The sequence below is a fragment of the Carlito syrichta genome, unplaced genomic scaffold (assembly GCF_000164805.1).
Source record: "Carlito syrichta isolate Samal-C Ts95f unplaced genomic scaffold, Tarsius_syrichta-2.0.1 Scaffold311260, whole genome shotgun sequence".
Taxonomy (NCBI): Eukaryota; Metazoa; Chordata; class Mammalia; order Primates; family Tarsiidae; genus Carlito; species Carlito syrichta.
Window position 1 is genome coordinate 214,712 of NW_007255356.1, and position 21,762 is coordinate 236,473.

The window sequence follows — 21,762 nt, forward strand, 5'->3', positions numbered from 1 at the left end:
TACTAATAATCTGTTTTTAAATAGAATATTATTTTTCTGCATGATTTTTTGAAGAGTTGTAGATATCATATTATATCATTGGGTGAAATATTTACTAAATAACAAATACACACACAAATAGAAACATACAGGTTGACTAAAATATATGTGGGTAGACACACACACACACACAAACACACACACACACACATACACACACACACACACACACACAGAGCATATACAATCTCCCTTGGCATTAATGAGGCATTAGTTTGAGGATCCCTGTGAATACCAAAATCTAAGGTTGTTCACATTTCTTATATAAACTGGTGCAGTATTTGCATATAATTTATGCACATCCTGGCATGTATTTTAAACAATCTTTAGAATGCCTATAATACTAATACAATAAGAATAGTCTTTAGACTGGATATTCTAAAATTTGTATTTTTATTGTTGGATTGTTGTTTTATTATTATTTTTTCATTTTTTGAGTCAGAGTCTCACTCTGTTGCCCAGGCCGGAGTGCAGTGGCATGTTCACGCACGGCCACCGCAGCCTCGACCTGCTGGACTCAGGTGATCCTTCCGCCTCAGTCTTTCAAGTAGCTGGAAGAACAGGCACACCCCACCATGCATGGCTAATTTATTTTTATTTTTATTTTTATTGTAGAGACGAGGTGTCGCCAAGTTGTCCGGGCTGGTATCGAACCTGTGGGTTCAGGCAATGCACTCATCTCGGCCTTCCAAAGTGCTGGGATTACAGGCTTGAGCCACTGTGCCTGACCAGGATTGTTGTTTTTATTACTTTGTTTTTTAGAAATATTTTCAATTCATAGTTGGTTGAATATACAGATGTGAAATCCATAGAAAAGGAAGACTGACTATACTGTATGTGAGCACATATTTTCTGAAACTAACTTTATGAAAACATGCTTATTATTATTTTTTTAAAAACTCACTTTCTTATCTTGTCAACCAGGGGAATTAAAATATATGGAAGTATTAATTAAAAAAATAAATTATTTGCCCGTTTTCATTGTACTTCTATATTATCAGAAAAACAGTTTTCTAGAACAGTAAAATCTATAAAAAGTGTCTTATTCATTTATGGAGAAGGGTAAATGAGGCATTTAATTTTGTTTTCATTTATGCTATTTAAAACATATGATTGAAAGGCATTATCTTCTTACAGTCTTCAACCTACAAAAAGTTATTTTACTAAACATGAATTTACTTGTTACTTTTATTTCTATTTCTATTTTAATTTTAATTTTTGAGTTAGGAGTCACTCTGACACCCAGGCTGGAATGCAGTGGCACAACCACAGCTCATCACAACTTCAAACTCCTGGGCTCAAGCAATCCTTCCACTCAGCCTCCCAAGTTGCTGGGAACATAGGTATATGCCACCAGGCCTGGCTAATTTCTTGATGTTTTGTAGAGACAAGGTTTCACTATGTTGTCCAGGCTGGTCTTGAACTCCTGGACTCGAGCAATCCTCCCATCTCAGTCTCCCAAAGTGCTGGAATTACAGGCATGAGCCACTGCACCTGGCCTAAAGAATTTTTAATGCATGACATTTATTTTTCTGTAGATGTACATTATGAATGTATTCCTAGGTTTCCTGGTTGACACATACAGACCATCTATTCTACAAGTAGTTAAAACTGTATATGTTGATAATAGAAATAAATTTTATTAAAATCAGTATTGTTACAACACTTAAGGAAAGCTCCACTTGTGTAGGAATTCAAAGCATAGTTGTGTAAATTTCAAATATGGCACTCTATATTAAAGTATAGTTTACATGCATTCTATAATAAAGTTTAGTTTATATGAATTCTGTACTGACTTTTATTTGATGTGAAAAGGAGAAGAGAGGTGAAGATAAGTAATGTTTTCCTGAAAGAAGGAAACATATATGTTAAAAAATAAGCTTTAAAGGTTTTTTTAAACAGTCTTACAATTACAGTCATTTTGGACTCTCTACTACAGTCAAAAATTATTAAACTGATAAAACATTTGTATTATCTTCATGTAGATTTAACAATCCATCTCCTTATCTTAAATATTATTCTCCCAAAATGTCTTCAATTAGGAAGTACAAAATCACTGACATCATTAAGTTCATGATAAATGATCTGATTAACTTTGATGTCTAGAAGATAAATAATTGCTGAGTATAGTGATAAGGACCAAGAAATATGGTTTTAAGTACCTTATTAAAAGTTATAATTTACAAAGTGGCTCTTGTATCCTTTAATCAGTCTCATGAGTGGGGTAGTCACCCCTACCATCGATAATCCAGTAAGTGATTTAACCAAAATTTGAACCTACATACATGGATTCCAAAACCATGCCACCATTTATATTGTTTCTCACATGTCAGGCATACAATTCTTTTATGATAGTACCCAAAGGTTTGCTTCTCTTAAGGTGCAGTCTCAAGAGAATTGTTTCTCACTTGCTAGCGATATGCAAATGAGATGCTAGAATTTTGTTCACAGACTTCTGAGAAAAGGAAATATTTAGAAAGTGTACCAAATTGTAGTAATTCTTCTCACTTCTATAATCCACTGCAACAAATATGACATGCTACAGCTAAAAATAGTATTCCCCTAAGTCTTACATATATTGTATGTTGCGTTCACTATAAATTTTATGCGTATTAGTCCATAGAATGTGCCAATAATCCAGTGAGGGAAGTTAAAGTATTAGTCACAAATCACAAAATAGAAAACTAAGTAACAGTTTGGTGAGGTGATTTTTCAGAAGCTATGAAAATATGGATTTAAAGTATGAAAATATGGATCTTAACCCAGGTCATCAACGTTCATGACCTGGGTTTGGTGTATGCATAAAATGTCCTGCTTTTCGGTATTTTAGGTCCAGTTCTGCTACGCGTCTGCTCATGCAGCTTTCTTGAGGCCTAATTTTCCTCATGCAAAAATATGTGGAATAGTAAATCAATATTTCCCAATGTATGTACCTCATAACTCTCATTTTGGGGAGCTAATTTTATAAAACAAAGACTTCCATTGTTAGTGGTTAGGAGTAGTGGACTTAAAAATTGTTAAACAAGACTTTTGTTTTTAATTTAGGGACTCCTGAGAGACTTTTAACATGCCGAAGACTTGTAAATGTTTCAAAAATTAATAAACCCGGTAGCATTCATTTGAAATGAAAGTTCCTACATTTCTTCTTCACTTCCCCCAAATCAATATAGTTGATGTAAGTCATTAGAGCACATACATGGGGAATTGTAGACTAGGATATCTCTAAATCCTTTTTATTCAAGTGTACTCTATTGTTCTTTATTCTATACTATTCTATTCATTTCTAATACTGTTACCATCAAAATCTATCCTACACACACACACACACACACACACACACACACACACACACACAGACAGAGAAACACACACATACCCCAGACACTCAATATAGTATGAGATATATTGTCACATTTTGGAGGTGAAGGAGAAAGCATACAACTTACAGCTTAAACCTTAAAGTCATTTTATAATTTCAATCATTTGTTTAAATAGCACTGCTGTTTGGTTTAAATGTTGGAGGGACTTATACACGTAAAATAATTTATCTTTAAAATTCAACACATAGGATATCTACTCTGGACTTGTTGAATGAAGCATATCATTTTATTTTCTTTCTCATACCATTTAAGGTAACTAACAGTAGGTGTTCATAGGTCAGAGGTCACCTTCCAGCTCCAACTCACTAGCTTTATAATTAGGAAATAAGTTTACTAGCTTCTTGTGATTTCATCCTCTGTAGATGGGTTAAAAATGTTATCTTTTGTATGTAAGTGAACAGCACAGTACTTGAACTTCACAGATAGAGTGCTCAGTGAATCTTATCTTTCCTGATAACTGTAGAATTCTCTTAGTTCTCATTATAAATAATCAGTCTTATAAACTTATCTTGGTTTGTGCCGCAGTTTGTAGTTGAATAAAAACTAAAAATAAAGATGTTCTTTTATTACCTTTATCAAGAAAAGATGACTTGTAACACCTGCTAGGATAACCTAGAGGGTACTATTTTCCATCACTAATAACTGGAACCATTTTCATAGGTCAGTAAGAGTGTTGGAGGGTGTTTTTCTTCTCTTGTGTAGTTTGCTTTTTTAAATGTGAATCCAGATATTCCACAGAACATGGAACTTCATGGATTTATGGGATAAGTATGCTTCCAGATCATAAAATACTCTCCTTGTAAATGGGGATTGTTTTGTCTAACATCAAACAATTAAAATTCAATTCATAACTCTATTATAGATATGAGAACTGATCTGAGTCTCTGAATTAACGGGCAAAACTTTAGCAAGGTCCATGATTTTGAGTAGCCAAGCTAGAGGAAAATCCATTGTTGAATAATTTTGGAGTCATTATGCCATCCCCTGTACATTGTTTCTATATCTCCTAAAGTATCAACTAATATACATTATATATATTAAGTTCTATGTTTGAATTTTTTTCAAATTTATGCCAATTATTTCCAGAAAGAAAAACATTTTGATATACTGGTATATTTTTAAAAAGTTGTAGTATCAGAGCTAATTAACTATTATGTTTCTCTGAACTACCATTTATTATCATTTATTTCTGTACAGTCTTTGCAGACTAATAGGTAAGTTTTGCAAAGTGCAAAATGTGGTAGACATCCTAGCCTAGACTGAATGCTCAAGGATTTATTTCTTATCCAATTCTGTTTGAATCAGAGTCAGTTCCAAAATATAGATTTTACTCAGAAAATTTTACCCTCTTCTTGTACTGATTTTAATTGTACCTACTTAACATCTGCACATTCTGGAAACACCAGAATTAGGAAAATTTTTGTCTTAATTTTAAGACATATTTCTCTTTAGTAATCAACTCAGATAAGGTGGACAATCCATTCTTTGTTTGGATTCTAAGTTCAGGAAAGGATATAATATCCTTTAAGAAGAAAAAAATGTACATGCATAGCTGATGGAAACGAAAAATTCCAAGATGTCCTTTTACTTAATTCAAAGAGGGCAGAAAGATTGTGGAATGCTAAAATTAACAATACCTACTACTTCAATATAAAGTTTGGTTTTTTTAGAATCTGCTTCTAAATGACCATAGTATAGATTTCAAGTTTTGAACATACAAAAACTCATGCCCTTTGAATGTCTTGACTGTGATAAAGAAAGTGGATGCTTTAAATACTCTTGATATGGCCAGGGGCGTGGCTCAAGCCTATAATCCCAGGATGTTGGGAGACGAAGACGAGACGATTGCCTAAGCCCACGGGTTCAAGACCTGTCCAGGCAACATGGTGAGCCTCGTCTCTACAATAAATCAAAAAATTTGCCAGATGCGGTAGCAGGTGCCTGTAGTTCTGGCTACTTGGAAGGCTGGGGAGGAAGGATCACCAAAGCTCTGCAGGTTGATACCAGGGTGGTCGTGAGTGTGCCACTGCACTTCAGCCTGGGTGACAGAGTGAGACTCTGACTCAAATAAGTAAATAAATAAATACTCTTAATATGTCTGTCACTGGCACAATAAACTCCCCTCCTGTGTGAAAAGGGCCCTTGTCTGTCACTGGGATCTCCACGGAGGTGAAGATTGCCATGTGGGTTTTCTATTGACTTCCTAAAATTTAAGCTCCTCATCTAGGCTGCCATCTCTAGCATGACAGATGGCGTAGATGATTCCATCATTAGATCACACAGGGTTTCACCATTGGGGACCAGGTGTCATCTTTGGGGAAGAGAGTTAAGCTTTTGTCAGGGAGTATTTCTCTTGATTCACTTAACATCGACTCGCCTTTTGGTACTGAAGGAATAAAAAATACAAACTGATAAGGCTATCCCCAGGCAGAGTTTTCATGCAACCCAAGGCAATCTCTGCAGTTATAAAGACCCTTCAATAATCTGTCAAAAACTGACATCACTGTGTAAAGAGCCGTTCATTTCTATATCTCATTTTGGATTGATGTACGTGCACTTTTATATCTTTCAGTTCGACATAACATTTGGCCTTTCATGTTCCCAGTTTAAGCTACAGGGAATTCAAAGCTATTTCAAAGCATAATTATACCAATCTGCATATAAAAGGCTATATGTCCTACAGAGGCTTCCATGGAAAAGCAAACACTTTAAAAGAAGAAAATTAGAAGTAATTCTCACAACTAAAATTCACTAAAGTTAATACATTTTTTTTCATCTGATGGTAAAAGTTTAATTTTTTTAAATGCCAATAGATTAAGCCAAGAAATTATGGGAATTTTTTTTTGTGGGGTCAGGAGAAGAGTGGTAAAAGAGAAGTGAAAATTGAAGGGGAAAGTAAAGAAACAGTACATATACTTTATACATATTGTTTTGGAAAATGACCACGCAGCACCAGAAAACTTCATGCTTCCTGTTACTGTAACAGACAATAAGATTCTCACCTATATATTTATTGTATTATATACTTATTGCTACATAGCAATAAGTCTCAAAGCATAACAGCTCAAGACCACAAACATTTATTATCTCACAATGTGTCTGGTTCACAGATTTTAGTGCAGCTTAGCTGGGTGCTTCTGCTAAGGTCTTTCAAGAGGCTGCAGTCAAACTGTTGGTAGGAGCTGCAGTCTCATCTGAAGGCTCAACGGTCAAGTCTATTTTTGCTCATGGTTGTTGACAGACCTTGATCACAGGTCACATGGGTCTCTCCACATAGATGCCTCCACAGAATCTCTGCAATCAATCCAAAAAAGAATAAGAGCATGCATAAGAAGATACTCAGAATGGAAACAATAGCTTTTTGATAATCTAATGTCATATCATCTCACTTTTACCTCATTGATATTTTTAGAGGCAATTTGCTATATCTCACCTATATTCATAGGAAAAGTATGACTCAAGTGTGAGAATATCAGAAGGTGGAAATCATGATGGGTCATCACAGAAACTGTCAGCCTTACTTACACATGTTGTGTTAAGTTGCTTTGGGTACGTTTTTATACAACAAAACATTTTTAAAAATGCAAGTCCTGTGAATGCAGTTTTAAACTAAAAGTAATGTTACTCCACAAATTCTGCAGTTTTATTTTTCCCAAATGTATTGCTTTCCAAATATAATCTTGCTAGTTTAAGAAAGTTTCATAACTTGAAATTGATGAGTACAGTTACTTAAATGTTTAAAGCAACAGTTTTTATCTTTTTTTTAACCACGGAAAAATTGAGATAAAAAAAAAACTTCACAATATAATTGTGTAAATTCTGGAGCTAACAAATACTTAGCACAGAAGTTATGTAGCATATGGTTATCCTAGTCCCGAACAGTAAAATGTGTTCGTACGTGCCAGCTCTTAATTACCAGCTCATTAACACTCAGGTGCCAATTGCTGGTGGCAAAGGCAATACCCAAATGGCCTAGTTTCTGTCATGCACGATGTAATTAAATTGACCTCAAGTACTGAAGCTTGCTAGTTGCCTGATACTATTTGGACACTAATTTCAGGCACTATTCAAAGTAGAATAATATGGTGAACAAACCAATGTAATTAGAGAAAAGCTATACTGGGTTTTAAATTGTATCTTCATATGTAATTTTAACCTTAAAGACAATTGAAAAAATAATCACTGTACTAATCTGTAACAAATATATCAGTGTATAGCACACATTTGTTTTTAACATTATTGATCTAAAATTTCTTTAGATTCCAAGATAAAACTGTAACAAAATTACAGTGAAAAATAAATTACTACAGTAGTGGTATATGTAGAGACCTGAATTACATATCAGATTTTGTCATTTTATTCATTAATATGTAATAAAATAAGTTAATTATTTATGTCTTAAATTTTAATTATTAATTCTAAAATGTGATCCAATTTCAAGCATATCAGTGCTGCTCAAAATAGCCCTAACAACAATAAAGAATCCCATATTCAAATTCTCAGTAATATAAGATCAGATTTCCTCATGACATTCCCTTTTATACTAATAAGATTTTTCTTATTACACTTAAAGTTCATTTTCAAATCCCCAGTTTTTTTTTTTAAAAGGAGAGGTCATTCAAGAGAAGGGAATCAGGTATATCCAAATATGAAAAGAAGAAGTCAAGTTATCCCACTTTGCTGACAATATAATCCTATATCTCAAAAATCCAAGAGAATCTGTCAAAAATCTCCTTGCACTGATGAAGGACTTTGGCTAAGTCTCAGGGTACAAAATAAATGTGCAAAAGACAGTTGCATTCTTATACACCAGCAACAAACAAACAGGCAGAGAAACAAATAAAAAGCACAATCCCATTCACTATATCCCCACACAAAAACGAAATACCTCGGCATCTTCCTAACCAGAGAAGTGAAAGATCTTTACAATGAAAACAACAAAACACTACTAAAAGAAGTCAAAGATTACATAAACAAATGGAAAAACATTCCATGCTCATAGATTGGAAGAATCAACATTGTTAAGATGTTCATCCCACCAATGACAATCTACAGACTTAACATTATACTCTTTAAATTACTAATATCCTTCTCAGATCTGGAAACAATACAGAAATTCAAATGAAAACATAAATGACCATGAATAACCAAAACATAGCTCAGCAAAAGAAGCAAAGGAGGTATCGCACATCCAGATTTTAAACCTTATTATTAGGTCACAATAATCTGGTCTTGGTGCAAGAACAGGCATTCAGACCTAAGGAACAGGATAGAGATTTCGTAAGCAAAACCTCAATTTCTCAACCAAAGCATCTTCAACAAAGTCTCCACTAACAACCACAGAGGAGAGGAGAACCTTTTCAGTAAATGGTGCTGGGAAAACTGGCTGGCCACGTGCAGAAGAATGATGGAGGACCCCTACCTATCACCATACACAAAAGTCAACTCCAAATGGAACAAAGACCTAAATGTAAAATGCCAAACTTTAAGAAACTTAGAAAATGTAGGAGATACTCTTATAGAAATTGGAATAGGCAACCAATTCTTCACAACCTCAAAAGCTCATGCCATAAGAAATAAGAAAAACAAGTGGGAGCTCATTAAACTGAAGAGCTTCTGCAAAGCAAAATAAACCATCAAGAGTGTGGGAAAACAGCCCACAGAATGAGAAAATAAAATATTTGCCAACTACATATCTGACAAAGGCTAACATCCAGAATCTACAAGAAACTCATACACAATAACAAACAGCCCCATTAAAAAGTGGGAAAAAGACATGGATAGACACTTCTCAAAAGAAGACATATGAACAGCCAACAGACACTTCAAAAAAATGCTCAGCCTCACTAATAATCAGAGAAATGCAAATCAAAACCACATTGAGATATCACCTAACTCCAGTAAGAATAGCCATTATTAATAAAACAAAAAATAGCCAGGCTCAGTGGTTCAGCCTGTAATCCCGTGCCTTTGGGAGGCTGAGGTGAATGGATTGCCTGAGCCTGCGGGTTCGAGACCCACCTGGGCAACTTGGCGAGACCTCATCTATACAATAAATAAAAAATTAGCCGGGCGTGGTAGCGCGCGCCTGTAGTTCCAGCTACTTGGAAGGCTGAGGCAGAAGGATCGCCGGAACCCAGCAGGTCGAGGCTGCTGTGGCCGGGAGCGGCCACTGCACTCCAGTCTGGGCGACAGAGTGAGACTCCAACTCAAAAAAAAGCCACCAAACAAACAAACAAAAAATAACAGATGTTGGAGAGGATGCAGAGAAAAGCGAATGCAAACTAGTTCAACCTCTGTGGAAAACAGTGTGGCGATTCCTAAAAGAACTGGAAGTTGAACTTCCATATAACCCAGCAAACCCCTTTCTGGGAATATACCTAGAGGAACTTAAATCACTCTACAAAAAAGATACCTGCACATGCATGTTTACTGCAGCATTATTTACAATAGCAAAAAGACTGAACAAACCATGCTGCTCATTGAAACTGGTCTGGACAGAAGAAAAAAATGTGGCACCTATACACAAAGAAATATTATGCAGCCATAAAGAAGAACAAAATGATGGGCTTTGCAGCACCCTGAATGGATTTAGAATTTGTAATACTCAGTAATTTATCACAGAAACAAAGAACGGAGTACCATATATTCTCATTCATAAATGGACCCTGAACATTTACCGTAATACTATAAGAAAAGGATTGACAGTAGCCAGAAACTGCTGGAGGGGAGGGGTGGTGAGAAAGGGTCACATAACATCAATAAGTATACCTGATCCCAAACCAGGTGAAATGGAGACCAAAGGGGTCCCAAACTTTGCCTGTATGATGATCACTTGTATACCAAATCCTGAATTGTACCCCACATCTTTAAGATAAATTTAAAAAAAGGAAAAAAAAGAGTCATTTAATGCACTAACCTTTCTTCCTCCTAAAAATTCTCTAACATGAAAAGAAATAATTTAAATGAAAAATCTACAAAGACAAATAAAAGACAGACATGTAAAGAGATAACTATGACAACATTCTGGAAGTTTGTAAGTAGAAGAATAAGTTGTAATTGATATACTTATTTTGAAAAATTTTAAACTTTAGCAGAAAGTTAAGAGTATAAAGCAAAAAAAATTTATTTAATCCACAGAAAATTCCAGTGGATCAGGAACTGATAGCACAAATTAGCTCTGAAGTAAGGGTAAAAATAAAACTAATATTTTTATTAGAACATATTATTAAAAAGCAATTCGATTCTTCAGATAGCCTCATAAACTGTGCACATATGGGTGATCAACTGTTCCATCTTGCTAGAAGACAGGAGATGCATTAATCTCGAGGAAGGTTAAAAAGGAGGGTGCGAGATTATAAGACAGCAGGCGCAGTTTAATGTGCAGCCATCGTACCAAGAAGTTTGAATCATGAGTCTTCCAGATTTCTTTCTCCAGTTAGTATTTAGAATTTAAGTACCCAGTTTTATACTTTCAGGTAGAAGATCTGAAAATACTTCTCTAACTAGCCCAAGAAGAAAAATATGCCTGAACACATTGATCTTGAGAGTTCCCCAGTTAAATATCAGCCAGTTCGCCCTGTAGACAAACATACTTAACAAGCCCTCTACACAATCACAGACTTGACCTTCAGCATTTTAGAGTATCTGCATTCTCAATTGTGAGCAAGTATCATCAGATGTTTCAGAAAATCTCTACTATAATTCCAGGAGACACTACTTACTATCATCAGTATATTCAGATAAATAAGAGAGTGTTACATTTGTGAAATGAGTTCAAATTATTTAAAATAGGAGTGTTTAAAAAAAGGAATTAAAATACAATAAATTAACGTAATAACACTATTAATAATAAAATAAAAAGCTCAATAGAAAGTTAGAATACAAACACAATATTTCCAAGAAAGTAGATTTTAAAAGTATAGAAAATAGGGAATAAAAAACAAAGAAAATTGGCAGACCAGTAGAGCGTTTCAACATCCAAATAATAAGGGATTCCAAAAAATGGAAAAAAAAATAAGGGAAGAAATAGGGAAAGTAATAATTCAAGAAAATTTCAAAAAGCTGAAGGTTTTGAGTTTAAAGATTGAAAGAGTTTACTGAATACCTGCAACATGGCATGTGGGAAAATGAATCCACATCAAATTACATGGTACCATAAAATTCCAGAACTTAACAAAGAGACCCTCTCACAAATTTACAAAGGTGCTGGAGAGCTTATGTTCATGGAAAGTGCATTTACAAAAAAATTCTACTTGCATTAGAAGATAATAGATAATTCTACTTGCGTTGAAAGATGACCCTTTCAAAGAATCTAAGCTTAACATCACACATATTTGGCTTGGACCAAGCCTTACAAACACCTAAATTTGTCAAGCGTCCACAGAAATTTTTTGGTCCTCTCACTCCATACTGCTCATGTTGGAGGTATAAGGCCTAAATGTAAGGCTCAGTGTTATATGCTGCCATGACATCTGGCATCATAGGAAGACCTACAACAGTTTAACTTTCAGTTTCTCTCCCACTCTGCTTCAAAAGACAAGGTATCCTAGCCAGACAATTTTCATTATCAAGGAGTCCTGCTTATCTTGAGTAGTGGGGTTTCAGTTCCCTGCTAACACACAGAATTATTCAAACAAGCAAATCACATCATTCTATCGGAACCAGGGGAAAGCTCACCCGTGATACTACAGTCTGTCTCCTACAGTTCCTGGTTGTTCTGTCTGCTGCTGAGTGCATCCTCTAAGTGACCCTGTATGGAGTGCGGAGTTCTCCTCCCCTAGACTGAGAGAAAATGAGACTAACAGAATTCCTGTCAATCCCCTCCGTCTAGCATCCAGTGTTGAATGTTCTCGATCCTCATAACCCTAGGATAGGAATTCCTTGCTCACTAATAGAAGGAAGAGGAGGCAAGTAAAATAACCATTTGCAAAATGGTCTACCATGATCAAATACATCTGGTCAACTTTAATTATCTGCTCTTGGACAACAAAGTGGTTTCCTGATACAGGGAAGACTACCTGGGACCAAACTATTACTTGCTAGTGGACTTGCACTTTGGTCTACACATTTCTGCCTTGTTTTTACTTGGTGTTTCCCTTTCTTCTCTCTCTGAAAGGCTCTTGTTTGTACCCAGAAGAGAAACTGTCGTTAATTGACTGTAACTGGGCTAGACTCACTGTTGGGTTTTATCTGTTTTTAGCAGTTGGTCCCTGAGACCTCTGCCCATAACAGTAGCAACAACATAGCAATTCAACAGTAGGTTGATGCTTGAGTCTTACTTACCATGTACGGAGAACTGGAGCTCTCTGGTTACAGAATTTAACTTGGTGACCATCACTAGGTGTATGAGACAGTTATATGGACATTATTTGCGATTGTGCATCCCCAGGAGGTACATGGGATAGCACATTGAGGGGTTTGTGGAAGAGAAGGACACCATACCCTAGGAGGAATTAAGCATGGCACCCAGGTTGCCTAATAAGAGTCGTTCAGGCAAGGGTAGCAACCTTGTCCACGTCTTGTGTTACTGTTTTTCCTCAACACTGTCTCAAGCATTCTTCTCACTCCCAAGGGCATAAAGGGTGCATATCTATGGTAGCCCATGGCCCAGACACTGATGAACAAACAATGAGAGCAGGCATAGGAGCATTTTGTCCCAGACCTTTTCAAAATACTGGGTTTTAAAACACAACACATTGGGTTTTCCCAGTGAAAAACCCCTAACCAATGTGCCTTGGTTTTTCTTAACGTTGCTGCTCACCAGGATGCCAAAGTGATAATCTTTAGGACTTGATTGTCCTGCTCACATCATAGACAAAATAATCTTACTGGATGGACTCTGACACCACAGAGATTGACTGGCACTCTTGGGAGAAGGAAATAGCTGTCAACAGGCACAGGTGTTATATCAAACCCAACTTAAGTCAGGGACCTTAAGCCCGATAATACAACCATTGTCTTGGAAGATGCCCCTAGATGATGATAAGGGCTTCTAGAGTTTAAAAAAATGATGAATATAAGCAGGGTACAGAGGTGACAAACAAAAAAAAAGGAAAAAAGAAGGAAAGAATCTTGAATACTTTGATACAGAAAAAGAAAACACAATGGGAAGAGAGGTATACAATTTGATCTTTTTCTCATGGCTTCTCGAGTCTCTTCTACCACCTATCATGGTCATTAGTTGACCAAGAACTTCTGATACAAGAGACTGTTCTCCTTGGTTCTATATCATACACCTGTAGAGGGGCCGATGTTGGTCACATACCGGGCTTTTCTGGAAATAGAGACCTCTCACAGACCCTGAACTTCTGATTCTCCATACTAAGTTGGTTATTATGCCTTGATTCATGAAATGAACATTCCATAATCTCTGCACAGATCTTGAGACCTTCTATCAACAGACTGGAACTAAACTGAACCCTCTAACATATCCCCTCTGCAGGAGGCAGTGGTCTCACTTCTCCTCAGTCCCTTGTCGGACGCCACAGTGCTAGAGGAAGTCAACACTCTCGCAGAACCCCTGGCAACCTAGAACAACTAAGAGAACGTCAACGGGCTTTTACATTGTATGAACTGTATTACCATCATTACACATGATGGAGCCCAGTAGAATGTTACTGCTTTTCACCCCTCAGTCGGGATATCCCTGATAAACAGGAACCAAGGTTCAGTACAATGGGCCACACATTGGTCAGCCATCCAGAAAGTTCTAACCGGGAAATGGCCTCTTTTGTACATCATTGCAATCTTGTTTTGTTTTCTTTTTCTCTACCAAAGTATCCAAGATTTCTTCTTTCTTTTGTCTAAGAGTTGACCCTTTGGAAGTAAAGAACTCTGGGCTCTTGACCTATAAAGACCCAGTATACAGACCAAGGTAACAGATTCACTGCATGTGCCGAGGACACAATTCAAATCCTCACCAGAACACTCCTTATTCTCTTTAAAGTTGTAGACATTACTGATAGTGATTAAGGTATTTATTTTACTTCTCAAAATAAACAAAGTAGACTCTTAAAGAAAGCATTTAATGCAACTTCCATGTCCTCTCATGACCTTGAGCAGTCAGTTTAAGTGAGAAGCATAATAGCTTTCTCAAAGAAGCCCTACTAAAGTTACCAAGTGGCAAATAGACTCCCTGCTATTGCCACAGAGATGGATTAGTCTAACCCCACATCCTTGGGAACATATATTACCTACATCAGCACCACCTGAGTCCCTCATTTATCTTCACTGGCCAGAGAGGGGACACCTTCAATGTTTATGTTTTTGAAGACTGTCTCACCATTTTCCCTGATCAAATGCTTACTTCATGTCCTGGGGAGGGTCTTCTACTCCCTAGAAATCTCAGTTCATTACCAAGATATAAATTAATGTCAAGGCTTCAAGGAGCCAATTATAATGTCAGGACCAAAATTAAGGTCCAAAGTTAAGGTCTAAAATGAAGGTCCAATATCACATGCTGCCATGATATCTGGCATTTTCAGGAGGGCCTCCAATGGAATAACCCTTCTTCACTCTGCTCTCAAAGATGAGATTCCTCTAACTAAACAACTTTCCTGGTCAGGGGGACCAGGCACTGTTCTTTCTTATCTCTAAATAGTGAGGTTTCTGTTGTAGCCCAGCCTCACAAAATAATTCAAAACAAGCCAATCAGTGGGAGTCAGCCACCTCTCTCATGGGAGGTGGTTGACTCTGTCCTCAAGTGTAACCCGGGTGTGTTATGTAATGCTATTCCCCAGACTGTGAGAATTTGTGACTAATACATTGCTGTCATTCTCATCTGACTTTCCAGGGTCACGTGCATGTGTTCTCCATCCCCAAAACTCTAGGGTGGACAGGCCTCCTTCATCAATGGGGCAAAATAGTGGATGGTGAAGACAGCATTTGTATTTTTCTTCCAGTTCTTGAGTAAATCAGTTGAAGGAAGTTGCACTTACTAGGATTATTGTATTAGATGGGATGATGATGATGATTTTGTAAAGTTAGGTTACTCAAAGTTTATTCGTGCTGGAGCAGAAGTTGGTTAAATATGCTTTCTCTGGGAGATGGACTCATACTTGTTTAACTCTGGTTTTGATTATTCACTACCAACATCGCATGTTGTTAGGAGGAATAAAAATACACACATTGAGCATTTCATTTTGATAGAAATCCATAAAAAGGTAACCCGAACTAGCTTTAGTTTCTTAGGGCAAATTTAATGATGTTTTATATGGGAGAATCATTCTTACAAGTGAGCAATGGTAGAAGAGAAGCACTGAAATGTCAAGCGATGCTCTAGATACTAAAATGTATTTGTATATAAATTATAGTCTATAATTATATGTTTAGATATTTGTGCATAAATTATTAAATATAGTTGTTCCTAGGATTCCAAGCTAAAATAAGGCATAGAGATGGGAAACGTTGCTTGACACAGAGTGAGAATTCAGAGTCAAGAGACGGTCTTGGACAAGTGTTAGGCTGTGGTTAGCCTCTTAAATGAGTTGACTTATAGTCATCTCATCTTCTTTAAAGATGAGATTAGGACCAGAATATTTAAAAGATCTTGCTCCACACTAAGGTTGTATTATTAGTGAGGCCCACTTAAAAAAAAAAACAAAAACATAGAGAATAAGTTTAGTCGTTAGTAGAGATTAGATGACAGTTGATGCATACAGATTCAACAATATGGTGCTAAGACTTTTTAAAAAATATTGGTCGAAAACTTTAGTTGAACTTAGATGAAAATGAACAATAAAAATGTTGTTTTTTTTTACAATTTTTAAGTCTTTTATTCATTTTTACTAACATTTTTCTTTATTTTGTATTTTCATGTGTGTGCTACAAAAAAAGTCAGAAAATGACTTAATCTGTGTTCTTTTAAAGTTGTTCAAGCCTACTTTTGGTATATAGTCTAGTCAAAGTTACACACAAAATCTTTAAAACTTTCTAAATTACATATTATATATTTATAGAATTATTTCCAAACATTATTGATAATTTAAATAATAATAGCCATCAATATTACACAGAGAATAAAGCAGAATGCAGCACAGTTACTACAATTAGATATTAGGATATAAATCTAAAATTCCCTGGAACTGTTTAAATATAATGCAATTCCGTCGCCACTTGAGTAGCACACATTGTAAAACTCACATGACAAAGAGAAAATCAGAAAGTCTTTCTAAACATAGGATTGCCTTTCTGCACAAACGTTTTATTTTCTTTTGCATTGTCTTGTTTATTTTCTTTTGCATTGTCTTGTTTTAAGATCCACTCTGGCAAGCATAAAACCTCCATCATAAGAATTGGTCTCTCACCTTCATCAGCTGTCTCACCAGCTAATCAGTGAGAAAGCACAATCTGCTTGTGCACTTGAATACCCTTCATTCTATCCTTTCCCCTCTCTTTTCCCCAGTTGTATTCCTTTGTTAACTAGCTAGAGATTCAGCTTAGTCTTTCCTTATCTCAATTTCTTTTTTAAAAAAAAAGAATGCTATGAGTCGTCTTGTTGAATCTAAATTAGGCGGTGCTTAGTTATTTGTAGCATTTATATTCATTTTTATTGTCATTATATAAAATACTGGGATAGACTTTTCTATACGTGTTACCATTGCTATTTACAAGGGAATATTATAACTGAAAACTAAAAATCTGTGCTAATATCTAAATTTTAAAAATGACTGAATATACCTTTTCCACTACACGTAACTGGTTTGCAGTTGGAAACTTGCTTCTTATCTCGGCAGCAATACCTTTAATCAATAATCACGGTGTTGTAACCTTGTCATATAACTTTATGAAAGGTTATGCTGGTGTCGCATGTTTTTGCATGATATTAGTGGTATCACCAGTTTCCCCTCTGTTCTGATTCCTAAAATTTACATCATGTTAGGATCAGTAAGACACCTTTGAACAGGGCAATATTTGCAAATAAAGTCATACGAGGCCCTTCATCTTTGTCAAGGAGCAATGAAAAACAAAGTGAACATCGTGAGAGGCATCCAATGACATAGTTTGATATCACTGTATTTTTAAATAAAATTTAATATGCCTCTTCTCATGTTTCCTCTTTACTAAGGCCTGTTTGCTTTATCACACTGTTTCACTGTCAGCTTTTAACTAGAATTACCTATCATTTATTTTCATTACAGCTTTTCTTTGTTTTAACTTGCACATATTAAAATGAACTCACTCTGTCTTGAATTCCATTCTCTTTGTATTTTTATAATCATTGTGTTTGTGGCTTGGGTAGCTGTGTCACGAATAAGGGTGTTTTTCACACAACATTGAAAAACATCATTGAATGGGTGATTTTGAAAGGCCCGAGCTAGTTTGTTGATGATCAAATATTACAGCCTTCTAATCAGATGTTTTGATATTCTAAAGACTAATTATTGGAAGGGCACAGATACGTATCTCAACTACGCTATAATTCTTTCTCTTTGTATATTCCTTCATACGGCCGGGTTTTTTGTGCTTGTTATTACCCTTGTTCTTCTCACAGACACCTACACACACCCACACAGATCAATCTTGAGAGAAATATGAGCATTTTGCCAGAGAAGTTTGAATGGCCATTCACCCTATTTTTAATGGGGAAACAAAACTAAAAGAACTCTCACACTTTTGTAATGAAATTCAGAGTTTTAGGCTTACGCAACTGATCATGTCGACACTTTTTTACCCCCTCCTTTTTATGATCAAAAGAAGAGCTATTCACAATGATAAGGAGAAAAAGGGGGTGGAGACTGTGTTCCAGATTAGGTGATTGCAGTGTTCTTTAAATATTTCTTACTCTCTGACAGACGGGTTGAGAAGTTGCCTAATGATTATCAACTGCTTTCAAAGAAAAGTAACTAAGCAAACCAAAAGAAAAAATATCTGCATCCACACAATATTCTCATTAGAAGTTTCCACATGGAATAATTAGTTCTCTTTAAAATATACATGCTTTGTTAAAAACATTCATTAAGTTACAGATTAATATGAACTAATGCATCTTAACTGGGACATTTAAAACCTGGTTTTCATGACAAAGAAATAAAACTGCTAACTGATTCCAAAAAAAAAAAAAAAAGGGGGTTTTCATAAATATTTTGAACAGCAGAAGGACACCTTTAGGGAGCTGTATCTAGCAAACTATGTAAGGAAAACTTCAAGAAGTCTACTAGTACTGCAATTTCGACAATTCAATTCTATTGCACACATACTGAAGACTGACCAAATACATTTTTTTGAAAGTCATATGCAAAAATTGTGATTCTGTCAAATCTGCAGTATTTTCAACATGTATTTGTATGGAAATGTACATTCAGAAAGGACATTGAGGTTATAAAAATCAGATAAATGTGTCCTAATCCAATATATGTGTACTTTTCAATAGTAGGGATAGAGAGTTATTTGAGGATTGTAAAAGTAGAGGGAGGTGACTGGAACTCAGCCAGATGTGTTTTACTTCCTGGAATCCATACCACTGATAAATGAAGATGCAAAGGGGAACAGAGCTGATGAGTAGATACCAAAGGTGAGTCTATTTTCATTTAAAAGTTTTCAAGTTAGCACTGCTTAGATACAATTCTATAACACTCTGGGGTTTTTGGAATAGGATTCTTTCTATTCTGTAAGATCAATACACAAGAATAGTGTTAAAATGCTAATTAATAATGTATACAAAGGCAACACCCTAGGGTCCTCTCCCACTGTGGGAGCTTTTATGTCCTCTCAATAAATCCTGCTTTCTCACTTAAAAAAACAAAAAAACCATATACCACTTGGTATTGTGTATTATGTTGCGATAAGTTATGCATTGTGCTGTACTTTCAAATTCATCAGTTTACCTAATTCTCATAAAAATCCTAAAACTAAATGTACTAATCTATACAAAGGGTAAAGATTAAGATTCAGATATGAAGCAACTTTTCAAAAATGTCTTCCCTGCCTTTTCATAGCATTAAATAAGTTTAAATTTGAATTGGAGATCATATGCTGCATTGCTTTTCAAATATTCTGGGAATTCACAGTAAGAAATATATTTCATAAATTATGACCTATTTCACACATGGATCTGAAAAAAGTTTCACAAAGAACTATCTGCTTGTACATAAATACTATGTTTCAATACTGTTCCGAGCTGCTTTTTTCTGTTCTATTCACTTATTTTGTTTTTATGTTGTCTTTATGAATTAAAAAATTGATCTCATGACCTACTAGTGGATTTTGACTGTGGATTTTGACCAATTATTTAATAGTTCCTGCAATTTCTTTAGAAATTAGAATTTACTTGATGCACATAATACCATACATTCTTATACCCCCCTCATTATCAGGCCTCAATACATATCTGTATTCTAATAAAATTTAATATTACTTCTGACAATTTATGATCCTGATTAAATAAAGGATCCATGAAATGATTCCCAAACACAGTAAAATGAGGGATAAGAAGTGGTGATCATCAGGGGAACCAGACAACTTGTAATTGTAGATGATAGCATTTCTTTGAGAACTATCACTTCTGTACACTTTATTCAATTCTTTTCCACCATATTGCTGATTTATTCGATGTTCAAAGCAAGAAAAGTACCTAGTTCTCCCCCTCATTGCCTTATAAAATGAAGATTGGTCCAGCTAAGTGCAGTTCAAACTCAAGAAAATCAGTTACACACATGATACATGTAAGAAGCACAGTTTTTCTATTACTTTGTAGCTGTATTTCAGAACCTAAATTGCTATAGGGTTAATTCAGATTATTTTAACATTATAAAAAGTATCTACACCTTAATTCTTATTTTTTACTTGGAAAATGATACCCATATGTATTTCATTTTTTTCTTTTGTTTCTATCAGCTTTAAATATGAAAAGATGTGTTTCTAAAATTTTCAATGAAATGTTTTATTCTTTTATTGTTTGAAGGCACTAGTATCTTATGTACAGCTTCTATATTAATCTTTGTGGACCCTTGGTGTTTCTACAAATCAAAAAAGTTAAAAATAAAATACAGCAGACAGGTGGAAATATATATACTTAAATGATTCGTTGTGGGTATCGTGAGAATCATATGGAATTAAATGTCTACTCTCAAAACTATAAATATAGTGAAATCCTTTAAAGCCTAGCATATGTTGCTTCAAATGAGACTCAGTTTTGAACAGATGTCCCCTTAGACCTGTTATATTAAGACTAAAATTACTAAATCAGCATTAGTTGGTTTTAAACTTAGAGCCATATTTTGCCACTGATTTTTATTCAAAGCTCCCACAGGCATGAGTGGAAGATCCATGCATGGAAAAATGGCATAATATGTATCCTAGTTTTATTTATTTCATATGTATACATCAGTATAAAATAATTTATTACATTTACACTCATTTTACTTATGTATTATTATAGCATTCACAGTAACAAACACTATAGTTAAGATTGAAACTCATCTTTTGTTATAATACCCTGTTTTCACTCACAGATAACTGTCTCAAAAAAATGTGTTTAGAGCTGAAATTCCCTGCTTATTTTCAGCTCAAGGATGTATAGATGTATTGGAAGTCTGAGTTCTATCATTCAGAAATTTTTGAGTCGCGTGAAAATTTAATAGTTTTTGCATGATGAATGCAATATTTTTATGCAACTCAAAAACATCTGGAGAGTAAAACTTCAAACTAAGCATGTGACAAGTTTTCAAGAAAGAAAATCCATTTTTCTAATTTTACAAATAATTAAAAAATAACAGTGATCAGAAAGACACGCATGCACACTGAAGGTATTAGAATTTTAGTTATATTATTGCCTGCAATACTCTGGCGGCACCCACCTACTTGCATTCTTACAGAATGCTGTAATCTAAAACCTATGCCAAGTTTTGAAGGAAAAAAATACTCTACTGAACAGTTTCACAAATTACTGCAAAAGGATTTGACTTAGCAGAGGGATATTCCTTGAAGTACTAACAATATATAAAATAATTTTACTACTCCATGGTGTAAAAAATAAGGAATTTTGTCATTTTGTTTTTCCTTGTTAAAAAGGAACATAAAAAGAATATTAACTGCAAAGCCTTTACCACTACAAAATTAGACTTGAAAAAGGTAAAGAACCCAAGAGGTTGTAATATGAAAAATAGAGTATTTTCAGGAAAATCATCTAGTATCCCAATGTCTTAAGTATTTTTTGATTTCCTTGGGTATTAATAGCACACATAGAAATATGAGGGGAAGGAAAAGAAAAAAACACACGCAATGACAAATAACTGTGCTATTATTAGTGTTATAAATACTTTCCCCTATCCTGTTTAACTTTTACCACATTCCGGCTGAGTAATTGTATTAGATTAACTGAACTCCAGAGAATAATTTTTAC

General features: G+C 35.1%; 1 protein-coding gene across 1 annotated transcript in view; it reads right to left on the reverse strand.

Annotated features, from left to right (window-relative positions):
* Nucleotides 1–6,279: 6,279 nt before the first annotated feature.
* Nucleotides 6,280–21,762, reverse strand: part of PCDH10 (protocadherin 10) — a 59,781-nt gene continuing 44,298 nt past the window's right edge. Inside the window, exon 7 of the mRNA XM_021717848.1 lies at nucleotides 6,280–6,713. Coding sequence (XP_021573523.1) covers nucleotides 6,622–6,713 — 92 coding nt within the window. The 3' untranslated portion in view covers nucleotides 6,280–6,621. The remainder of the gene's footprint in view (nucleotides 6,714–21,762) is intronic.